The sequence below is a fragment of the Dendropsophus ebraccatus genome, chromosome 10 (assembly GCF_027789765.1).
Source record: "Dendropsophus ebraccatus isolate aDenEbr1 chromosome 10, aDenEbr1.pat, whole genome shotgun sequence".
NCBI classification, from domain to species: Eukaryota; Metazoa; Chordata; class Amphibia; order Anura; family Hylidae; genus Dendropsophus; species Dendropsophus ebraccatus.
The window spans coordinates 87,936,546-87,961,631 of NC_091463.1; the positions used below are offsets into that span (position 1 = coordinate 87,936,546).

Genomic DNA, 25,086 nt, shown 5'->3' on the forward strand with positions numbered 1-25,086 from the left:
CCCCTATAGCCCCCAGTGCTGGCCATCCCCCTCCCTCCCTCCCCTATAGCCCCCAGTGCTGGCCATCCACCTCCCCTCCCTCCCCTATAGCCCCCAGTGCTGGCCATCCCCCTCCCTCCCTCCCCTATAGCCCCCAGTGCTGGCCATCCCCCTCCCTCCCCTATAGCCCCCAGTGCTGGCCATCCCCCTCCCTCCCTCCCCTATAGCCCCCAGTGCTGGCCATCCCCCTCCCTCCCCTATAGCCCCCAGTGCTGGCCATCCCCCTCCCTCCCTCCCCTATAGCCCCCAGTGCTGGCCATCCCCCTCCCCTCCCTCCCCTATCGCCCCCAGTGCTGGCCATCCCCCTCCCTCCCTCCCCTATAGCCCCCAGTGCTGGCCATCCCCCTCCCTCCCCTATAGCCCCCAGTGCTGGCCATCCCCCTCCCTCCCTCCCCTATAGCCCCCAGTGCTGGCCATCCACCTCCCCTCCCTCCCCTATAGCCCCCAGTGCTGGCCATCCACCTCCCCTCCCTCCCCTATAGCCCCCAGTGCTGGTAAAAAACAACAAAACCCAACTCACCTGTCACCACGCTCCCCCGGCGGTCGCGGGCCCCTTCTTCTCTTCCCCGACAGACGAGCAGCTCCTGGTCCTGGCAGCATCACCACCAGAGAGCTTTGTGTGCACCGCAGCGGCTGGGACTTCCGGTATGCGTTACGTAAACCGGAAGTCCCCGCTGCCGCACTGCGCACGGAGCTCTCTGGTGATGACGCTGCCCGGGACCAGCAGCTGCTCATCTGTCAGGGGAGGCGGCGGTAGCACCACGCTTGTGACCGCAAGCAAGAAGCTGCTTGCGGTCACAAGAGTGATTGACAGGGCGGGAAGCCAATGGCTTCTCGCCCTGTCAATCGGAACACTGCTACATTTAACTGGAAGCGATCGTTTCGATCGCTTCCAGTTAAAAGGGAAGGTGCGGCAATCGGCGGCTGAGTGGGCCCCCTAGGAGCACGGGGGCCCCCGCTGGGCTTACTGGGTGGAGACCACATTCTTGTGGTCTCCAGCCCTGTGTCCCCTGACTGGGGGGCGGGGCCTACTCCTGCTCGGGGCCCACCGGGGAATTCCCCGGTCCCCCGGTGGCCCAGTCCGACACTGCCTAGGACTGTGTTTTCCGTCCTTATAGCAGATCAGTGTAAAAGGAGCTTGGAACTTTATAATTCACTGTATAATAACAGATCTTTACCACCATCTAGTGGCCAAAGCTAAAATGACACAACCAAAATATTAAAAACTGCTATAGCGCACAGTCTACCTTCCTGTTATTTTTTTGTACATCTATGTCAGCGTTGGACTGATCCTCCCCTTGGCTGAGAGAGTGTTGGGAATATTATCCTAGCTGACCGCATGCTGTAGCAGGAAGTTTAAAGAAGAAATCTTTAGAGTTCAATTCCATTTATACCATTCTATAGCGTAGTAGTCACCAAATACAGTGACTGACATAAGCTCAGACTACTACAGGGGTTTGCAATAAATTAGAATATCAACAAAAAGTGATTTTTTTTTCCAGTAATTCAATTCAAAAAGTGACCTCATATATTCTATAGAGTCATTACATACAGAGTGAACTTTTTCAAGCGCTTCCTTCTGTTAAAGTTAATGATTATGGATTACAGCCAAGAAAAACCCAAAAGTCAGTATTTCAGAAAATTAGAATATTGTATAAAACCAACTGAAAAAAAATGTTTTTAACACAGAAATGTTGACCAAATACCCTCAATACTTGGTTGGGGCACCTTTTGCATGAATGACGGCATCAATGCAGCAATGTGGCATGGAGGTGATCAGCTGATCTGCACTGCAGAAGTGTTATTGAAGCCCAGGTTGCTTTGATAGCGGCCTTCAGCTCGTCTGCATTGTTGGCTCTGGGGTTTTTCATCTTCCTCTAGACAATACCCCATAAATTCTCTATGGGGTTAAGGTCTGGCGAGTTTGCTGGCCAATCAAGCCCAGTGATGCTGTGGTTAGTAAACCAGGGATTGGTACTTTTGGCAGTGTGGACAGGTGCCAAATCTTGCTGGAAGATGAAAATTCCATCTCCAAAAATCTTTTCAGCAGAGGGAAACATGAAGTGCTCTAAAATTTCCTGGTAGACGGCAGCGTTGACTTTGGTGTTGACATGGCTCCCCAAACCATCACTGATTGTGGAAACTTCACACTAGAGCTCAAGCAGCTTGGATTGTGTGCAGCCTCTCCACTCTCCACTCCAGACTCTTGGACCGAGATTTCCAAATAAAATGCTAAATTTACTTTCATCTGAAACCAGCCCCTTGGACCACTAATCAACAGTCCGGTTCTTCTTTTCCTTGGCCCAGATAAGACGCTTCTGGGGTTGTTTATTGGTCAGGAGTGACACATGGAGTGTAACACTTGTAGCCCATGTCCTGCAGACGTCTGGATGTGGTGGCTTTTGAAGCACTTACCCCAGCAGCAGTCCACTCTTTGTGAATCTCTCCCAAATTTTTTAATGAAATTTTCGTTACAATCCTGTTAAGACTGCGGTTCTCCCGGTTGCTTGTGCACCTTTTTCTACCACACCTTTTTCCTTCCACTCAACTTTCCATTAATATGCTGTGATACAGCACTCTGAGAACAGCCAGCTTCTTTAGCAATGAACTTTTGTGGCTTACCCTCCTTGTGGAGTGTGTAAATGACTGCCTTCTGGACATCTGTCATATCAGCAGTCTTCCCCATGATTGTGTTGCATACTAAACCAGACTAACGGACCTTTTATAACACTTAGGAAGCTACTGCAACTTTCTAATTTATTGCAAACCACTGTATATCCTCAATGTCACATAGAGGGAGCCAAGAACCCGGGCCCTTTCCACAATGAATGCATTGAACTCATTAGATCAGTACAGGACAGTGTTTCCCCACCTGTCACTCTCCAGCTGTTGCAAAACTACAATTCCCAGCATGTCCTGACAGCCGCCGACCATTGTAGTTTTGTAAAAGTTGGAGAAGGGTTGGGGAACACTGGTAAATAATATACTTCTGTCAGATGTCTGAATCAGTTTATAAGTAAGGGGCTTCCCTAAGGGTTTATCAGGGGCCTGAATAAATAAAGGGCTGCCCGTTAGGTCACCATCAGTACAGGCAGCCTTAGGGTATGTTCACAGTGCGGAATCCGTGCTGAATTCCGCATCAAAATGCACATGGAATCTGCCAGAAATTTCGCCTGTAAAAAAATGAGCATTGTGATTTTAGATCATGTTTAATGGGCTTTCCGCTTACTTGCTCATATGGCGGAATTTTTTTCCGGAAAATTCCGGCGCGGATCCGCTTTCCGCCTAAAGAATTGACATGTCAATTCTTTGGATGGATTCCGCTTGCGGAATCCAATACAAGTCGATGGGAGATGGTTTTTTCGTCCTTTCCTTTTCAGCACGGAATCCGCACGTATTACGCACAGAATGTCAGCAGAATAACACGCAAATTCTGCGAAAGAACAAAACCAGCGCAAATTTATCGACAATTAAACGTACCCTCATAGCCAGAGAAGTTTGCACGGAAGAGGTCCAGGTGCTCAGACTCTCACACTTGCTCTCAGCTGATTATTCAGCTCCTTCATTTCCTGTCTAGACTCCCCAGATGTCTAAGGGGTCCTTTACGCATCCATACACTACTGGGAGCTCCCAGGTCCAGTCCGCAGAACGCCGTCCGTGTACGGATGAAATTCTACGTATGTGTGAATGACCCCTCAGCTAAAGGGGGGGGGGGAACCTGCAGCCTCTGCAGTCTTGCTTGTATATAATGATATAGATACAAGCTCTTGTACTTGTGTCCTATCTATTGTAATATGTATATATATATATATATATATATATATATATATATATATATATATACTTTCCTGCCTTATCCCTCTCCCTCCTCTCTCTCTTACAAGAACATCCAGAGAGAACCTTTCCCTCCCATCCTCTTTATTGAATCTCTATTCCACAACTGTTTAACGTTTGCATGTGTGATGATGTATGTATTATTTTATCTCTTATTTGTTGATATTGTCAATCTATGTCTGGTGTCATGTACTATATTCTCATTTAATAAGTTACAGTTTGGACAATCCTTTAACCATGGTATCTTAGAGGTTTCCTCCACAGTGGGTTTTTCCTCTCCTGAGTACTGGAGTTGAGGATTAGCTCTGTTTAGCCTTAGCACAATTTTCATACTTTTTTTTTGCCAGGGAATGTAGTTCCAAGTTAGATGTTAATGGTGGGGAGTTAAGTGCGCAAAACCGTGTAAATTAGTAATTAAAAATAAAACAAATGGCATATCTTATATAGTCACAGCTGTGGTTTGGCAGTTCAGGAGTCAGGTGGATGTTGCAGGCAAGGTGTATTGGACTAATTTTAGCTAAAAGAGGAAGTTAAACTAAACAGGCTGGACCTTGGAAGTGGTAAAATAAGTAATGGTAACGTTATCCTGGGGCAGGCACAGGAGTGAGGGTCTTCAGTAGGGTCATTGGGGCCCTTAAAGTGGGCAGCTCTGCTAGAATGGCAACCAGAAAGTGCCGCCCCCTTTATTGCTGTCTGGCCGGGTGCTGTATGTCAGACACCTGGGGATTTGACAGTATCAATCCCAGTGACCTAGCACTTCACCTGACTCCTGTGATTGTGTTAGTCCTGTTTTTTAAATAAAGTTGTGGCCATTTTGACACCAAGAATATATGTTTTGTGCATTTAGCTCATAGTCTCAGTTTATCATTGTTGCATTTGTGTTAAGGGACGTGAAGGTCTATCCCATATCCAAAGGTCATGTATGGGTATAGCTTCAGCCAATAAGAAGGTGCAAGTGTTAATAGTAGCAAATACCAAATCATTACATGGAATCGGCTGCAGACACAGGGCACCACTCCGTACATTCACCTATGTTATAGTGATCCCCTATTGTCTGTGCTCGGTGCAAAACTGCAAGTTAAAAATGTAACACAAAGGGGGAGATTTATCAAACTTGGTGTAAAGTGAAACTGGCTCAGTTGCCCCTAGCAACCAATCAGATTCCACCTTTTTATTTTCCAAACAGTCTGTGAGGAATGTAAGGTGGAATCTGATTGGTTGCTAGGGGCAACTGAGCCAGTTTCACTTTACACCACGTTTGATAAGTCTCCCTCAAAGGATCCATATGGCTACAAAATGCAAAAACCTATAGAAAGAGAGTCTGGGGTACTGGAAGTGATGGCCTGTAACTTTCTTGGTCTTTATTACCATCATATATTATACCGTAAACCAGTATACACCATAGATTTACTATACATAACCCCATAATGGGTCACTGCATTGTAGCTGGGCCCCATGATCGCAGTCATTTGACAGCCATATAGAAGCAGTTCTGTGTAGATAGCGTATTCGATGCTGAAGTGATGCTCTGCAGATGTGGTCGCCATATCCAGCAATATATCATCTGATGTAAAGCCGTGATACTGAGGGAGTCTCTGCTCTTAGTAACACATTCTGCGGGGCCCATGAGAGATGAGATGCTCTGCAGGCTTGTGGTCCAGCACCAGACAGCAGATGAGAAGGATGCTCTGCTATATAACCTGGAGGCTGGAGCACAACATGGTGCCTCTCAGTAAAGTCCACCATGAATAGTCCTTGTAGTCATCCAGCACGATAGTCGTCTGCCCGTCCAGGGTCAGATGAAGGTCGCTCTGTGTATATGACGATCCTCCAGCTCTCTGTATAAAGCCTCATTCTCCCTCTGGAGTTTCCATATCCTTTCATTCTGTATGGAGAGCTCCTGTAAGGACAAATTGGTAAGGACAATCTCATTGTGTTACTCCTAAAGATACAGAGGGATACATCAAATACTCTGATGGGCCATGGCTACATGGGGTCTGGCATCTTAGTATTGACTTAAAGGGTACCTCCAGTGTTCCTGGGTATGTATTAAAGGTATGGTAACATGAAGATTTGGCTGCAGGCAAAAGGGGACAACATAATAAAGAAGCTGTACTTACTTGTCCCCGTGCCCCCTCCGCACTGCCTTAGTGCTCCCGGACCCCCAGTGGCCTCTTAAATGTCCTGCTCCTGCAACGTCACAACCTGGCTGTTAGATTGCCCGATCAGCTAGTCAGTGACTGTGTTGGGACACCACAGCAGTCACTGACTGACTGCCTGAGCAGGAAATCTAACAGTTCAGTCGGGTACTTTAACTCAGGTCAGGACAACAACGGAACCTAGGGTAAAACGAGTGCCAGTGGCGGTAAGGGAGTCTGTGACGCATCTCTGTGGGGGCACGGGGACAGGTAAGTATAGAGTATTTATTATGTTCCCCCCTGCCTGCAGCCAAATTATCATTTCGACCACAGTACCCCTTTAAATGTATGCTTGCAATTTCACTTGGTGCCACTAGATGCCGCTGTATCACGTGTTATAAATAAGGAGGTGAGTCAGGAAGTGGGCAGTGTGTGGTTGTGACCACATGGATTGCTGGGAAGGGCTGTGAGCAGGACAGAATGGCTAGAGGAGAGAGGCTAAGATCTGCTGGGACTGGTCTTACTGCTGCTTGTTAAGTGGAAACTAAGGAAATGTCTATGATATATGGATATCTGCAGGGACTGTCAGTGACACTGTATAAGCCAGGCTTACTTATTTGCAGTTGTGCACAGATGTAGCGCCGTAAGGCCATACTTCAGTACCGCTCTAGAGCACAGGTGTCAAACATGAGGCCCTCCAGCTGCTGCTAAACTACAACTCCCATTAATAAGATAGTTGTGAGGAAGACCCTATCTTCTCCACATCCAAGGGCGTAACTACCACTGTAGCAGCCATAGCAGCTGCTACGGGGCCCACCACATCAGGGGGCCAATCCCTGAAATACACTGGGCCATCTAAGTTATCAGCATAATACCAATGGGGATGCCTACAATGGGGGACACTATGTACTGTGTGTGGGGTAGGATAGGATACTAAGGAAGATGCTTATTTTGGGGGACACTATCTATGGGGGGGAGGTGCCAGGGGAGATGCCTACCACGGGGGACACTAGGAAAGATGTCTGCGATGGGGGGTGCTATCTACTATGGGGGTGGGGGATATCAGGGGATATGCCTAACATATACTATCTACTGGGTGGAGAGCCAACAAACAGGGGGTTTACTGACAGTGGGATGGGGGAAGGGGGGCCCAATCAAAAGTTTGCTATGCGGCCTGGCCCTTTCTAGTTACACCCCTGTCCACGTCCTTGTGTCTGTCTTGCTCCTGCAGTGTTTCCTCTCAGACCGGAATGGCTGAGTGGGAAGATCTTTGTGTGACATTGACCCTTCCTTATACAGCGTAGTGAGGGAACGACAGGGAGATAGCGGGTATGGTGAGGGAGCAAGGGGGGTAAGTATAGGTTGTGTTTTCTATTTATTAGCACCAGGTCAGTAATGTATTGTTAATGAATCATCCAGCCCTGGCGGGTAACCCTTTCCTATGCTGTATATGGTCGGTATACTGCACCCTATCTTCACCCTGCGGCTATGCACCTCTCTCACTCACCTTGGTTAGCAGCCGGTTCTGGTAGCGCAGGGTGGTCATGATGTCAGGATGCTTTGTTGCGTAGGGTGTCTGTCTCCGGGTTCCCTTATAACACAAGGACGACAGAGGTCAGGACCACAATACTTATGGCATCAGAAACCACATCGCTGCTATGCACAATATCAGCTTAGCCAAGTCCTGACTATCGGGACATAACTTGTTCCTCCCATGTGGGGGGGGGAGGTATAAGTGCATTCTTTATATTAATGGGGAAGGGGGGGTTGTAATAAAGTAATACCCCTCCACAGGCCCTACAACCGTAGGAAACAAGTGTGCAGGCGAATTACCTCTAGGAAGAACATGTATACAAAGTAGCTCAGTGCCAGAAGGGAAAAAACTTGCTGTATAGAGCACCTACTGTAGGTAGAATCCCTTACAATCAATGTTCAACCCTTGGTGTTATCCAGTATTAGAAAAACATGGCTGCTTTCTACTAAAAACAGCGCCACCCCTGTCCTTAGTTTAAGTGTGGTATTGCAGCTTATTTCCACTGAGGTTAACAAAATTAAGTAGTAATAACATACACAACCTGGGGGCAAGGGTGGCGCTGTTTATAGAAGAAAGCGCCTGTGTTTTAGTTATAAATAATCCCTTTTAAGAGCCTTAAAACATGATTAGGAACCTATGCCAAGTAAGGGCCCTATTACACAGAACGATAATCAGCCGAATTGGACCGTAGCGATGCGCGGTCGGCGCTTGACAATTATAGGTCCAAACCTACATCAACGATCAGCTGATTATTACGTAGTTTATTACGCAGAGCCATAATCGGCCAGATAGGGCTGACGGCTGACGACTTCCAAACTGTATACATTACCTATCCATGGTGCAGGGCTCCTCCTGCGCTCTGCCTCTCACCGGGTCCTGCAGCTCCAGTGAGGCCTGTTTCAGCTGACAGGCCGCTCAGCCAATCACTGGCCGGGACCGCTGCGGCCAGTGATTGAGAAGCAGAGTGAAAGAGGAGCCCTGCACCATGGATAGGTAATGTATAGAATTTAAGCAAGGGCTGCAAGGATGTCGGTAACGATGTCCATGCAGCCCTTGTTAAGCGATTATCGGGCCGTTTACAGTTATTATTGGGCCCCCATCGGCCCGTGTAATAGGACCCTAAGACTTCATAAACTTAAAGGGACACACCGCTCCCCTAATCCCATACTGAAAGCCTCTCACTAACCCACAAGAACCCCGAAACAGCTGTCTACAAGTGTTCATCATTTTGCAGGAGATTCTGGTTTGGCCAATAATTCCTAGTCATGTTTAAAGACTCTTTATAGGTTAATGGTAAGGGACGCTCCCTCCAGAAGGTGGCACTGTAGAGCAAGTTATTTTCCTTCTGGAGATCAGCTACTTTGCATAGTCTTTTCCCATGATGCTTGGGTGGGTTTACAACCTTTGAATATAAAGAATCCAAACGTATACTTTCTTCTGATCACTAAAATGGTGGAAACTATTTTGAGCAATTTGCTGAATCCCAAAAGTTTAAGATAGTGAAGTAGATGGAATTTAACAGCCCCTGCCCCTCAGATAGGAGGTGGTGCCTCAGAATATCCCTTTATTTATATCACAGCGGACAATCCCTTTAAGCATGTTCTAGAGTCTAGGCCATACTAGGCACTGCTCTTGTAGGAGTGGTCACCTTTTCGGCAGACGAGATGAGGTCACTCAAGAATCTGTTGACTTCTTGGATCTGCACGAGAAGCGCAGAGCCGAGGAGCGGAGGTGGCGGGGCCTGGTCCTAAGGAGGAGGAGCACTGGGTCAAGGTTATGGTGTATTGGTAGATCCACTATAGGTGGGGCATAGGCGGGTCAAAGAAGTAACTGAAGCAGATTGTAATGGAGCGTGAGGCAGAAGCCATGTTGCTCTACATACCAGGGTGCCCTGCCAGTCCCTCTGCTGCTCGGACTCCTGTAGACGGTCCCTGTACCACTCTCGGGCCCTCTCCACCAGTTGGACACCATCTAGCAGAGCATCTCGCTCCTGCTCCAATTCTTTCATACGACGGAGCTGCAGAGAAAGAGAAAGATTTCACAGCTTGTGGTGACATTGCAGAGCGGGGAGTGGAGGGGCGGCCGCCCAGGAAGGTTCTGTACAGGGAGCAATGGAGGTGCAGGTCATACAGGTGATCACCATAACAGTACCAGCACCCTATACATCACCCTATAGATCACACCGCCATAAGAGTGCCAGCACCCTATACATCACCCTATAGATCACACCGCCATAAGAGTGCCAGCACCCTATATATCACCCTATAGATCACACCGCCATAAGAGTGCCAGCACCCTATATATCACCCTATAGATCACACCGCCATAAGAGTGCCAGCACCCTATAAATCAGGTAAGGCCCACTAACACTCAGCAATCTACTCTACAATGAAATCCAAAGATTAGCAAGTTATATAAAGAATGATAGATTGATAGATAGATAGATAGATAGATAGATAGATAGATAGATAGATAGATAGGAGATAGATAGATAGATAGATAGATAGATAGATAGATAGATAGGAGATAGATAGATAGATAGATAGATAGATAGATAGATAGATAGATTGAAGATAGATAGATAATAGATAGATAGATAGATAGATAGATAGATAGATAGATAGGAGATAGATAGATAGATAGATAGATAGATAGATAGGAGATAGATAGATAGATAGATAGATAGATAGATAGATAATAGATAGATAGATAGATAGGAGATAGATAGATAGATAGATAGAAGATAGATAAATAGATAGATAGATAGATAGATAGATAGATAGATGACAGATAAGACTATTACATGTAAGGTGCAGGAATCTTTCAGTACATCAGTAACATATCACATCTATGAGGAATGTCGGACCCCGGTGAGGAGTTGGTGTTGCCCCCCTCCCCTGTGGTTGGTGTTGCCCCCCTCCCCTGTGGTTATTTGCCGGAAGCTTCCTATATAAATACTATAATCACTATGACAGCCGGGTGCTGGTAATGAATTGTCCCCCTCCCCCTCCCTAGTAAATGAATGGGATCCTCCATGATAAGTGCTAGTTGGGCCCCGGAGGTGCGGGCACCGTGCACTATGTGGGTGGCAGCGCAGGGACTAATATTAGAAGACTCTCTATACTAAAAATTACAAAGTTACTATGGAGGAACTTGTCTCCTACAGATCCGGGAATAGTAACTACAGTGATTCCGCTGACATGGATCTCCAACCTGTGGTTTTCCTGCTGTCACTACCATTACCATGATGGGAGTTGTAGTTCTGCAGCAGCTGGACAGCCACAGGTTGGGGACACTGCCATAGGGTAACACTGAGGTCGGGGTTCAGTAATAGTTCCTACAGGAAGATGGTATCACACATGATTGGCTTAGATACACCGGCTAAGCATCCTTGTATCCCTGAGGATGAAGGTTAGTAGTAACTAGTGATGAGCGAATACTGTTCTATATATAGATAGATATTCGATCGAATAGTAAGGTATTTGATCTATCGAATATTATCGAATAGTTCGCAGAATATTCAATAAATATTCGATAAGCATTCAAATCCGCCAGCTTCCGGTTTTTAACTCTAAGTGGTCGAATAGATGTTTTTCAATAATCGAATACTTGTTCCCATAGACTTTAATGGGATCGAATATTCGATTGAATATTCGAATATTTGGGAGATATTCGTGCGAATATCGAATATTCGAATATTTCACTATTCGCTCATCACTAGTAGTAACACATGATAAGTAATGGATTCTAAATAGAGATGAGCGAACCTGGAGCATGCTCGAGTCGATCCGAACCCGAACTTTCAGCTTTCCATATACAACAGCGCCGCCCTATCTACTATAACATGTTACAACAGCTGGAATATAAAAATTAGTTTAGAATTAGAGATGAGCGAATCGGGTTCGGGTTCGAGTCGATCCGAACCCGATCGTTCCGCATTTGATTAGCGGTGGCTGCTGAACTTGGATAAAGCCCTAAGGCTATGTGGAAATCATGGATATAGTCACTGGCTGTATCCATATTTTCCAGACAGCCTTAGAGCTTTATCCAACTTCAGCAGCCCCAGCTAATCAAATGCCGATCGTTCGGGTTTGGATGGACTCGAACCCAAACCCGGTTCGCTCATCTCTAGTTATGTTTCTTTATGTTACAGAGCATATATGATAGGTTACACATGACTCAGGTGTGATGATGAGGATGATGAAACTTTGTGCAGCCCGGCTTATATAGTCCATAAAGTACAGTCACCGCTGACATTCATGTCACTCCTATGATAATAAACATGCCAGATACTGTCAATAGTAAAAGAAATATATGACAGCTTATAGGGTGACAGGACAGACAGGGAGGAGGCCGCCAGGGTGACAGCACTGTGCACGGAAACAATGGTACCTGCAGAGTAACAGCAGCCTCATATAACATGGATCCAGACCTGACCCCGCCACATACCGGGTCATCATAACCCCCAACGGATTAAGAGATTTACAGCGTATGTCACCGGAGAAAGGACAGACAGGGACTAGAGGATGGGTGGGTACATGATAGATATGAGAGAGAGAGAGAGAGAGAGAGAGAGAGAGAGATGCAAGATAGATAGAAGATAGATAGATAGGAGATAGATAGATAGATAGATAGATAGATAGATAGATAGAAGATAGATAGATAGATAGATAGATAGATAGATAGATAGATAGATAGATAGGAGATAGATAGATAGATAGATAGATAGATAGATAGATAGGAGATAGATAGGAGATAGATAGATAGATAATAGATAGATAGATAGATAGATAGATAGATAGATAGATAGATGATAGATAGATAGATAGATGATAGATAGATAGATAGATAGGAGATAGATAGATAGATAGGAGATAGATAGATAGATAGATAGATAGATAGATAGATAATAGATAGATAGATTGATAGATAATAGATAGATAGATAGATAGATAGATAGATAGATAATAGGATATAGATAGATAGCTAGATAGATAGATAGATAGATAGATAGATAGATAGATAGATAGATGATAGATAGATAGATAGATAGATAGATAGATAGATAGGAGATAGATAGATAGATAGATAGATAGATAGATAATAGATAGATAAAAGATAGATAATAGATAGATAATAGATAGATAGGAGATAGATAGATAGATAGATAGATAGATAGATAGATAATAGATAGATAGATAGATAGATAGATAGATAGATAGATAATAGATAGATAATACCCCCCTTGGTATATTATCCACATTACGCAGGACTCACCCACAGGTAGAAGGTCAGGGCCTCTCGGCTGCTGTGCAGGGGGAGGATGAGGATGGTGTAGGCAGCGTGTACAGCCATGCACAATGTCATACAATATTCCTGTCTTCTCAGTGTATCTCGGTGCAGGCTAGTGACAGTATATAGACATGGCTGTATACGTGTGTGTCACTAGATGAGTATGTGCAGCTGTACAGCAGTGGGTGTGAGCATATCCTCCCTCAGGAGCTCTAGGCGTGTAGCTGTATACCTGTGCCTCCCGGCCCCCGCCTCCCTGTCTCTGGATTTACTGTTTCCCACTTCATGTGACTAGAACTTCTCTCGCCTTTTGCTTCTTTTTGTGTCTTTCTTCTCCTATTTCCGCCCTGTTGCCCCCCCCAGCTCCCCCCCTGCCGCCTGCTAGAGTTACCTGTGTGGCTGCACCTGCCCTACGCGCACAGATCTTTGATGTGGTCTCCCTAGGTGACCCCCTTCCTTCCCCGCTCCCCACCTTCCTGGCTGGAGCCGCACAGACTTGTCTGCCTGTTGCTTCTACACTGCAGTGTGAATAGTTGTGTGTGCGGAGCTGACACTCCCTGGTCACCGCTCATTCCCACCCCTCCCTCATGTGCCTGGCCCTCTCACAGCCCCTGTCACCCACCTCCCCCCCATAGGCCTCTACCAGGAGAGTGACCCGCTGCAGGGAAATGAGGGAGAGCCGAGCGACAGAAAATACCACTAAATATTCTGTCATTAATTTCCTGGAATGTTGGATTTGACCCTGTCATGTCTGATACCGAACAGGACTACAACCCCCATCATTATACTGAGTAGATATACAGCAAGGCTGATTGTACTGAACACAGGAGACGCATTGCATGCTGGGACACCACCAGACTCTGCACCGCATGCGGCACAGGCCTAAGGCGGCAATAGCTTTAAACCAAAACAAAGTTCAGGTAATATAATGAAGAGCTGAATGGAAGACACAACCCCCGTCCTCTGAAATCTATGGCTCCTATGACACAGATACAACCCATAAAACTGAATAATCCATAGATACAACCTATAGAACTAAAGGAAAAAAAATACTTAGGATACTGCAATCTGGCAACACTGGATGGTGGTAACATCAGGATCCCTGCAAGCTTCTAAGAAAGTTAGATCACTATTAGGATATATGTTAGGTTAGATGACCATCAGGGTCTATGTTAGGTTAGATGACCATGGGAGTCTATGTTAGGTTAGATCACCATCAGGATCTATATTACTTTAGATCACCATTAGGGTCTATGTTAGGTTAGATCACAATTAGTGTCTATGTTAGGTTAGATCACCATTGGAGTCTATGTTAGGTTAGATGACCATCGGGGTCTATGTTAGGTTAGATCACCATTGGAGTCTATGTTAGGTTAGATGACTATCGGGGTCTATGTTAGGTTAGATCACCATTGGAGTCTATGTTAGGTTAGATGACCATCGGGGTCTATGTTAGGTTAGATCACCATTGGGGTCTATGTTAGGTTAGATCACCATCGGGGTCTATCTTAGGTTAGATGACCATCGGAGTCTGTGTTTGGTTAGATCACCATTAAAGGTCTATGTTAGGTTAGATTACCATCAGGGTCTATGTTGGATTTAGGAGTACTGTGCAGGGTCTATGTTAGGTTAGATCACTATCAGGGTCTCTGTTTGGTTAGATCACATCATGGTCTATGTTAGGTTAGATCACCATCATGGTCTATGTTAGGTTAGATCTCCATCAGGGTCTATGTTAGGTTAGATCTCCATCAGGGTCTATGTTAGGTTAGATCTCCATCAGGGTCTATGTTAGGTTTGATCACCATCATGGTCTATGTTAGCTTAGATCGCCATCAGGGTCTATGTTGGATTTAGGAGTACAGTGCAGGGTCTATGTTAGGCTAGATCACTATCAGGGTCTATGTTAGGTTAGATCACTATCAGGGTCTATGTTAGGTTAGATCTCCATCAGGGTCTATGTTAGGTTAGATCTCCATCAGGGTCTATGTTAGGTTAGATCTCCATCAGGGTCTATGTTAGGTTAGATCTCCATCAGGGTCTATGTTAGGTTAGATCACCATCAGGGTCTATGTTAGGTTTGATCACCATCAGGATCTATGTTAGGTTAGATCACATCAGGGCCTATGTTGGGTTTAGGAGTACTGTGCGGGGTTTAGATTTTGCAGCTGTAATGCGGATCCTAAAATTCTACATAAGGCTATGTTCACATAACGTAAGAGACCGGCCATTCCGTGACCTGGCTGGGTCATGAAACGGCTGGTCTCTTCAAAGATCATCCCGGCCGGAACTTAAGTACCGGACGGATGATTTTTCCGGCCGCAGTGTTCTGATGCATCAGAGCTCTCATAGCTGGAGCCGCTGGCTTCATTGTGTGAACTGACAGGGTTTCTACGGCCGCAATTCACTATATTGTGGCCACAGAAAACTGACATGTCAGTTCTTTGCGGTGCCGCATGGGATCCCAACTGGAGCGTATATGATGTGTATACGCTCCGGCCGGGATCCCATAGAAGACAAGGCAGTTTGTTCCAGCAACAATGGCCGTACTTTTACGCAGTGTGAACATAGCCTAAAAGTGATAAGTATAAACAGTATATTAGTTTGTCATTTGTATACTAGAGTATATGAACGGTAACTAACGTCTATCATTCCGTGTATTATGGGGAATAATTTCACCGCTTGTTTGCAATCATTTATGGTAGAAAATGAAAAATGTCTTTGCCTTAGAGCATTATGAATTCACTGATAGGATCAGGCCCAAAGGTCACAGGGCCAACGGCAATAGACAGAGAAGGCCTGGCCCGCTTGGTCTTACTGGGACCAGTACAGGACTCTCCTCCCCTGAGGATCTGGATAACAAATCTACATAGACGGCAAAAAAGAGTTCGGGAATGTGCCGGGGCTGATGGGAAGGGTCCACACATTGGCCCTGATGGGAGGCCATATTGGATCTTTGCTATCACACACAATACACACATAGAGGAGGAGTTGCTAGGTACCGTGTTATAGTCGATGCCACTTGTCAGCGTGTGGCGCCGTATGCGCTGCTCCTGGCGGGTGAGGCGACCTGCGGACGTGACGCCATTGTTGATGCTCTGGGAGCGGGTGACAGTCTTGGATCCTGGGGGACAGACACAACGCCATTACTGTAGCAGCCGCAGAGCTGGAGGACTATTATAAGAGGCTTGATATTCCTCTCCCAGTAATTAATGTTTGATCTCTCCATCTGTTCCCATCTTATGGATCTGCATCTGCTCTGATGTAATGAGGAGTTCACGTCAGGCCCGGGAACAGACAGACTGCCATGTCTGGGGCCACCGTGATCGTATTACCATATCCAGCCACATACGTATCACCATACACAGGACCTATGTACTGTATGTATAGGGAGGGGATTACACAGGACCTATATACTGTATGTATACAGAGGGGATTACATACACAGGTCCTATATACTGTATGTATACAGAGGGGATTACATACACAGGTCCTATATACTGTATGTATACAGAGGGGATTACATACACAGGTCCTATATACTGTATGTATACAGAGGGGATTACATACACAGGTCCTATATACTGTATGTATACAGAGGGGATTACATACACAGGTCCTATATACTGTATGTATAGGGAAGAGATTACACAGGTCCTATATACTGTATGTATACAGAGGGGATTACATACACAGGTCCTATATACTGTATGTATAGGGAAGAGATTACACAGGTCCTATATACTGTATGTATAGGCAGAGGATTACATACACAGGTTACAGGGTACTCTCTCATCTCTATAAGGTATTAGATCTATAGGAGTTTTCAGCCTGTGCATTTTTCCATCCACTGACAACAAAGATCTAGAAATTTGTAAGAAAGTGAAATATGATAGAAATTCTACAATGATCCATTATGTATGATGATTAGGAAAGTCTCAATAGATAGATAGATAGATAGATAGGAGATTCCGAAGCTTTCTAATATACTTTGTGCTTCTTCCACCTTTTCATGATGTGTTTGCAGTGAGTGAATGGGAACACTCTTCTTTTTTATATTCACAGTTTGCAAACTGGTAAATAGCAGGTCCTGCTCCCAGCTGAGAAGTGTAGACAATGCTCTGTGAGCTAAATGCATCAGTAGAGGCTTTACAATTCTGGGCCCTATTCCACGGAACGATTATCGTTCGCATAGTCGTTAACAATAATTGATCCAAACAAACGCTATTGGGAAAGACCTGAAATCGTTCACCCATTTATATGGAACGATAATCGTTACTTATGATCGTTGTTACGGTCGTTTTGTCGTCGCTATTGCGTTCGTCACTACTGCGAACGACCGAACGACATCTTATTCAAAGTAAACGATTTGCAAACGAGCAACGATAAAAATAGGTCCAGGTCTTATTAAAAGATCAACGATTTCTTGTTCATTCGTTAATCGTTAACTTCTATTCAAACTAACGATTATCGTTTAGATTTGAACGATTAAACGATAATCTGAACGATAATCATCCCGGGAAATAGGGCTCTCTCTCTGCTTATCTGTAACAATGTATCAGTCTGGAGTCAGCCAATCACCATACAACCTCTTCCTTTGGCCCGTTTTAAGGCCGTTCTTCCAGACGGCTGTCATTATGAGCCCTAATAATGGTCGTTATTCTACAAATAATTTAAATAATGGCTGTTATTTGTGCTGATGACCGTCCAACAACAGTCCGCCAAAAGGACAAAAAAAAGGCATGTGGTCGTGGCCTCAGGCTGTTTAGCTCATAGAGCATTGTTTAGACCAGCACAAAGGCAGGCTTCACTGTGAGCGTCCTCAGTCGTTGGTGAATCACATGGTGAGTCACATGAAGGATCCACATTTTGTCCTGTCCAGCCCAAAACTGAGCCTACACTGAATAGCCACTGTATTAGAGCCCCTCTAGTAGCAGGTTGGACCCCCTTTGTCATCAGACCGGCAGACCCTTGTCATATCATGGACTCCACTAGGTGATGAAATCTATCTTCAGGATTTTTGGCCCATGTGGACAGGATTGATGGTGGTCCTGAAACAGTCCACTCTACGGGATTAACATCTGGGGACTCTGAGGACCGGGAAGCAAAAAAACACACTGTCATGTTCCTGGGACCAATCCATGACTAGACAACCCATGATGCATTGTCCTCCTCATTGTCACAGAGTAACTAGCTGCCATGAAGAAAAGACTCAATGTCCACCAAGAAAACATTTTCTCCACCATTATACCTCCTCCACTGGCCTGAAGTGTTCACACTAGTCATGCTGCTTGTGCCAAATTCTGGCCATTCCATGAGGGTGGCAAGATTTGGATCCATCTAACATTTTTACCCACATAGGTCTGGATCCATGTTACTCCACAGAGATCAGGATCTATCTGACCAGCCATGTTTCTCATGGACCCATCTGACTGGATCATGTTTTTCCGCACAGACCTGGAACAATCCGACAGGAACATGTTTTCTCCACAGAGATCTGCACTCATCTGACTGGCCATGTTTCTCCACAGAAATCAGGAGCTATCTTAGCAGGTCATGGTACACAGAGATCTGGACTTATCTGATTGGATTAGGTTTCTACACACAGATCTGGACCTGTCTGACCGGCCATGTTTCTCCAAAGATCTTGACCCATATGACCAGAACATGTTTCTCCACAGAGATCTGGACCTGTCTGACCAGCCATGTTTCTCCACACAGCTCTGGATCCATCTAATCGACCATGTTTCTCCAGAGATCTGAGACCCATCTGACCGGCCATGTTTCTCCACACAGATCTGAATCCATGTTACCAACCATGTTTCTCCACACAGATACGGACCCATCTGACCGGCCATTTTTCTCCACACAGATCTGAATCCATCTAACCAACCATGTTTCTCCACACAGATCCGGACCCATCTGACCGGCCATGTTTCTCCACACAGATCTGAATCCATCTAACCAACCATGTTTCTCCATAGAGATTTGGATCCATCTGACCGTCCATGTTTCTCCACACAGATCTGGATCCATCTAACCGACCATGTTTCTCCATAGAGATTTGGATCCATCTGACCGTCCATGTTTCTCCACACAGATCTGGATCCATCTAACCGACCATGTTTCCCCAGGGATCTGGGACCCATCTGACAGGCCATGTTCCTCCACACGGATCTGGACCCATCTGACCAGCCATGTTTCTCCACACAGATCTGGATCCATCTAACCGACCATGTTTCCCCAGAGATCTGGGACCCATCTCACGGGCCATGTTCCTCCACACGGATCTGGACCCATCTGACCAGCCATGTTTCTCCACAGAGATCTGGATACATCTAACTGACCATGTTTCCCCAGAGATCTGGGACCCATCTGACCGTAGATGTTTCTCCACACAGATCTGGATCCATCTAACCAACCATGTTTTCCCCAGAGATCTGGCCAGGCATGTTTCTCCACAGAGAACTGGACCCATTTGACCGGCCATGTTTCTCCACTGCTCAGTGACACAATTTTCACTCTTTTGCCCTCTGGAGTCTCACCTTTCTGTTTCCGAAACAATAGGGCAGGAATAGGTCATCTGCTGTTATAGCCCATACATGCTAAGATGTGGGTTTGTACATCAGCGATGGACACCAGCATGGCATTTGGCTGCTCTTTCCTGATTGTGTTCCTCCTGTTCATCAGAACGATTCCTCACGTCCACCCCTGACCTCTCAGTGGTTTTATGCTTTTCTCCGAGATCATAACTCTGATCTCCATACAGGAAAGCTCCAGCCGTGAAAGGACATCTAATGAAGTGGGCATTCAGTGTATATATACAGTATGTAAATTTCTTTAATCTGTTCCATGGTGGTGCCCATGTCCTAGATGGTCTACAAGTCTACAACTACTCTCATTTGCCCAAAGAATTTAGATATAGGACTAGGACATGGAAATGAATCCTTGACCCAAGTGAAGAAAATCCAGGGTATTATTGACAATGGTAAATGTCCATGATGTTATATGGTCACGGTTATAGGGGTTGTTCACTTCTCAATGGATGAAATCAAAATATCATTAGGGGGCACTAGATACTACATTGGAGCGGGTCCATCATCTGGCTAAGGATATCAGTAGTATCAGAGCCAGATGGTGGACTCCCTCCGATGTAGTATGTAGTGCCGCATTGATATTTTGATGATTAACATGGTGGTCCTTTGGATATGTCATCGTATCCAATGGTTTTACAGAACATGGTGACAAGTGGTCGTCCACTTTAATATTTACAGAACAGAAATCTCTGACCAGTCTTAGGACTTTCTCAGGTCACTGGTGGGTGACCCCCCCCCCCCCCGCCCTGCATCTCAATATGTATAGACCCCCTTTAAGACCCTGTTTAAGTAATTTTTTCTGACATAAAGTAATAATCCCTGCATGCTTAGCCCTTTTTCTCTTAATGTACAGATTACCCCCAGACAGATGGTGCAGATTATAGAGGGTCATGATACAGAAGTGTCGGAGCATAGAGACCGCAAAGGAAAAGAGGAATGAGCAGAAGAGACTGGAGGAGATACAGGAGATGGGAGTAAGATAGATAGAAGAAAGTAATCACATCCTTCACACTTACCCTTCTTCCTTGGTGCGGCAGTGTCCTGGGGGTCTCCTGCTCTCAATGCTTGGGTAAGCCCCCTGACCAGGCGAGGAAAACTCAGGTAGCCTCCACTTGAAGCCGTTGCGTCTCTAAGAGCCTGCGGGACGCCTGCCAGGATGCTTGGTCCCCCCCAAAGTCCCTCAATATCCTGCACATGTACCCGGCCTCCACCTTCCTCTTCCAGAATGTGATATAAGATACGAAGGCTGCGGAGAAAGCCCCGGGAAGGACAAGGGAAAGCAGTGGGGCCAAGGGCCGGAGCACCTGGGGGAGAGGGGCCAACATTGGTAGAGGAGGGGCTGGGGGTGCACAGGGGAGAGGAAGGGCAGGAGACTAACATGGTGCTCATCACAGGTGATCAGAGTCTAACAACTTCTCTTCTATCTGTCAATCTGTGACCCTGCTCTGCACCATAACTTTCTGAACTATCTGGTATCTATCTATCTATCTATCTATCTATCTATCTATCTATCATCTGTCTATCATCCATCTATCATCCATCTATCCATCATCTGTCCATCTGTCTCTGGTCGTCTCTTTCTCTGTATTCTGGACAGTTGCCCCCTATAGCATCATATCCCTATGTTTCTAAGCCAAGTGTCCCCTATTATACACATGACACCCTGCACCACACGTTATGACTTCCCCATACAGGCAGAGCAGGTACCCTCTCGGACTGTCTACCACGTCGCCCTGCTGTCAGTCTCTAGCTGTCCGTCTCTTTTTACTCACACTCTCTCTCCTGCCAGTCTCTCCTTCTCTTGCAGTCTCTTCATCTGACAGGCTTCCTGGCTCTGCTTTCGCCCTGCAGGATTAGCTCTGGCTGTGGCGTGTCTCTGGCACTTTCTCCTTACTCCTCTTCCCCAGTCCCTGGGTCAGTCTATGGGCCAGTCTCTCGCCCCCTCCCTCCCTCTCCCAGTATAATCTCTGTGATTCTTGCTAAGTCTCTACCTCTTTCTCTTTGTAGCTTGTAATGCTTCCTGTGGTTTTAGAGACTGTCACATGTGCAACCTTCTCATTGAACACATGGGACTCTGGACCAGACGGGACCAGAAACATGTTCCCATCTCTCCGTCTCCCCTCCCCCTTCTTGTGTCCTTTGTCTCTGTCCCCTCTTTGTCCCTCTCTGTCTATTCTGTCCCTGCTTTCCCCAAATTCACCTGTCATTCTCCCCTTCTCTTCCGCATCTTTTTTAGACGTTCTCACAAATAAATATTTGACTTCTTTATGGCAGAGAAAACACCATGCATACACAATACATACACAATGTATACACAATGCATACTCTACATACTTCTCACACAAAGGGTTAATGTGCTGCAAACACAATAAGGAGAACAGGACCAGATGGGGCAGATGCGATCCTGTACACATCATACTATGGTCACCATATGTATAGTTTGGATGGATACTAAATCTTCAAAGATTCAAGTATTTTTCAGTTTCTTACCATATTAATAATCCTGCTTGCTGTCAGTGAATGGAAGTATTATACCCAGAGGCAGAAATCATGCAGGTACCCGATATTATTGGCTACATTTTTTAACCATTTCCTACAGACACAATGTATCAGTCTGACGTTCAGGCTGTAGAGCTCACAGAGCATTGTCTACACTGGATACAATTAAAAAAGGACAAGTTATGTACTTTGTATCAGTCTGGGCTGTAGAGCTCACAGAGCATTGTCTATACTGGGTACAATTCTATTACTTCTCAGCAGTGAGCAGCACTAGCTATATACAATGCATCAGTCTGGAGTCCAGGCTGTAGAGCTCACAGAGCATTGTCTAGACTGGATACAATGTGCACTTAGCGTACTATTACACCAAAGATTTTTTAACGATTAACGATAAACGATCTCAAATGACCCCATTACACGGAACAATGATCATTACTTATGATCGTTCTTGCGGTTGTTTTGTCGTCGCTATTGCGTACGTTTCAGCTATGACTTCTTATTACACCGAACGATTTGCAAACGATCAAATAATAAAAATAGGCCCGAATTCTATCAAACGACCAACGATTCCTCGTTGGTTGTTTAATCATTGTCTGCTATTACACGAAACGATTATCGTTCAAATCCGAACTATCTAACAATTTTTCGAACGATAATTATCCCGTGTAATTAGAAAAGGACTAGCTATGTACAATGTATCAGTCTGGGGTCCAGGCTGTGGAGCTCACAGAGCACTGTCTACACTGGATACAGCTGAGAGCAGGATTAGCTATGTACAATGTATCAGTCTGGTGTCCAGGCTGTGGAGCTCACAGAGCATTGTCTACATTGGATACAGCTGAGAGCAGGATTAGCTATGTACAATGTATCAGTCTGGTGTCCAGGCTGTGGAGCTCACAGAGCACTGTCTACACTGGATACAGCTGAGAGCAGGACTAGCTATGTACACTGTATCAGTCTGGAGTCCAGGCTGTGGAGCTCACAGAGCATTGTCTACATTGGATACAGCTGAGAGCAGGATTAGCTATGTACAATGTATCAGTCTGACGTCCAGGCTGTAGAGCTCACAGAGCATTGTCCAGACTGGATACAACTGTATTATTTCTCAGCTAAGAGCAGGACTAGCTATGTACAATGTATCAGTCTGTAGTCCAGGCTGTAGCGCTCACAGAGCATTGTCTACACAGGATGCAATTGTAACAAATCCTCAGCTGTGGAAAGTGTAAAATTTGTGCAGGTTATAAAGAAGACTCTTCCCATTTACTGACACTGTAAAAGAGATCTCGAAAATTCTTTGGAACTGAAACATAAAGTCTGTCAGAAAGTTGCGGAATTCTCCAGCTTTATTCCCATGATATGAATCTGGAGGTAAATATATCCGGCCGCCTCGTCTCCGTGTTATTTCTGCCCTTAGATATGTAATCTCCCTGTGTGCAAATACTGGAGGAGACATGCAGAGCACATACAGGTCCCAGCTGTTACATTGGGTCATAGGGAGCAGGGTATTCAGTGTAGTATTAGGCTGGTAACTTTATGTATTATTCTGCATAACGTCACCATTACGTGACACTGTGTAATATGTTATATCTGCAATAATACAGCGAATAAATGAATGAAAGAGAGGAGGAGATTACAGCGGCTGTATCCTGATGGATGAGAACATGCTGGGAGACAGGAGGGGGATGCAGCTGCAGTATGGCTCAGTGTGGGGGACAATGTAGGTAAACTAGGCACAGTCTTTACTTAAAGTGTCACTGTCAATTATTATTATTGTTATTTTTTTTGCAGATATCAATAGTACAGGCGATTTTAAGAAACTTTGTATTTGAGTTTAGGCAAATATGCCATTATCTGCATTCAAAAAGACTTTCCCCAGCCCCCATCCCCTCTCTCTCATCCACTGCTCATTATCAGGAAATTATGTCTTGTTGCATCAGACATGCCCCTGTGTCTTCTATGGAGAGGGGAGGAGGGAGATTAGTCGACAGCAGAGAGCAGAGAACATAATATTACACAGTGAGTGCTGTGTGAAAGCCGGTATTCAGAGGTCAGAGAGGTCAGTGCTGACTTCAGAGGAGATAGTCGGTGATGTAGCTGTAAATTAACTCTTTGTTGTCCTTTTTTGGTGCCTCATCTCCGTCCACCCCTCCCCTCTCCATAAAGAACAATGAAGACAGGGGGGAGAGCTTTAAACTGCTTTCTCATTATAAAAATGCATTTTTGGGCTAATAAACCCAATTACAAAGTTTCTTAAAATCGCCTGTACTATTGATTTCTGCAAAAAAAAAATAAAAAATAAAATGACAGGTACACTTTAACCGATTCTAAGGTACAACCTCTTAAATATATTACCTGACAGGTGATGGCTGTGGTACCCCACACAGCTGAAGTGTACAAGGGCATCAGTAGTCTTTAGCCTTTGGGCTTGTCAGTCGCCCTTTTGCATTTATCCCTGGATAGGTTCTAGCTGGTTGACTCCTATCTTACACAACAGTCTTTACTGGTTTGCAGGTCCAGACAGGGGGTGCAGGGTTTACCTGTCTGTAGCTAGGCCCAAGAAGTCCTAGGCCTGGCTGGAAGCCCACGAGGTCCTGTGCAGCCTTTTACCTCTATGCCTGATTCCTTCCTCTGCTCGGTCTCTTTTGCTGCACTCTTAGAATGAACAATATGCCCAGCAGGAACAGGTCATGTCCCAAAATCTCCTGGGTCTTCACCTAACTCTTACAGGGAGAAAGACTAGTGTCCTCCTGCCTCCTCCACAACTTCCTGTTTCTCTCAGTAGAGATGGAAGCTCCTCCCTTCTCTCTAGAAGGTTCCCTGACTAAGTCTATGTGTCTGTATGTGTATGATATTTTCTCTGCCTCCAACCATGTCTGGTACATATGCAGTTACAGTATACAAAACACCATAAGGCCGGGTTCACGTGGCGTATGTTACCAGCAGTTCTGTGACCCGACCGTGTCACAGATTGGCCGGTGTCAGCGAAGATCATCCCGGACGGTACTGCAGCACCTGCATCCCAATTCACCTTAGGCGACAATGGAAGGTGCAGCCGGAGCCACACTCTCCATTGTGTGACTTGTCAGGCTTGTGTGGCTGTTATTCAAAGAATAGCGGCCGCACAAAGCTGACATGTCAGTTTTACCTGCGGCCG

General features: G+C 45.6%; 1 protein-coding gene across 3 annotated transcripts; it reads right to left on the reverse strand.

The window, feature by feature from the left end:
• Positions 1–5,222: 5,222 nt before the first annotated feature.
• On the reverse strand, positions 5,223–20,895 carry SAPCD1 (suppressor APC domain containing 1). Of its 3 annotated transcripts, XM_069942731.1 has the most exons (6): positions 20,450–20,895; positions 15,840–15,961; positions 9,428–9,562; positions 9,194–9,292; positions 7,519–7,602; positions 5,223–5,773 (listed from the first exon to the last, which is right to left on the reverse strand). In XM_069942731.1, exons 1-6 carry the CDS (start codon positions 20,820–20,822, stop codon positions 5,669–5,671), a joined length of 918 nt encoding a protein of 305 aa, XP_069798832.1. In that variant the 5' UTR covers positions 20,823–20,895; the 3' UTR covers positions 5,223–5,668. The 3 variants fall into 3 exon arrangements, with proteins under 3 accessions (XP_069798832.1, XP_069798833.1, XP_069798834.1); XM_069942732.1 differs by lacking the exon at positions 9,194–9,292; XM_069942733.1 differs by lacking the exons at positions 15,840–15,961; positions 20,450–20,895 and adding an exon at positions 12,823–13,168.
• Between the last annotated feature and the right edge of the window lie 4,191 nt (positions 20,896–25,086).

Coding starts and splice junctions, on each gene's coding strand:
- SAPCD1 (XM_069942731.1), bottom strand. CDS start 20,822: ATGAGCACCATGTTAGTCTCCTGCCCTTCCTCTCCCCTGTGCACCCCC. Junction 9,293..9,427: donor GGGACTGGCAGGGCACCCTG/GTATGTAGAGCA, acceptor CCTCCTCCTTAG/GACCAGGCCCCGCCACCTCC. Junction 5,774..7,518: donor AGAACCGGCTGCTAACCAAG/GTGAGTGAGAGA, acceptor TTGTCCTTACAG/GAGCTCTCCATACAGAATGA.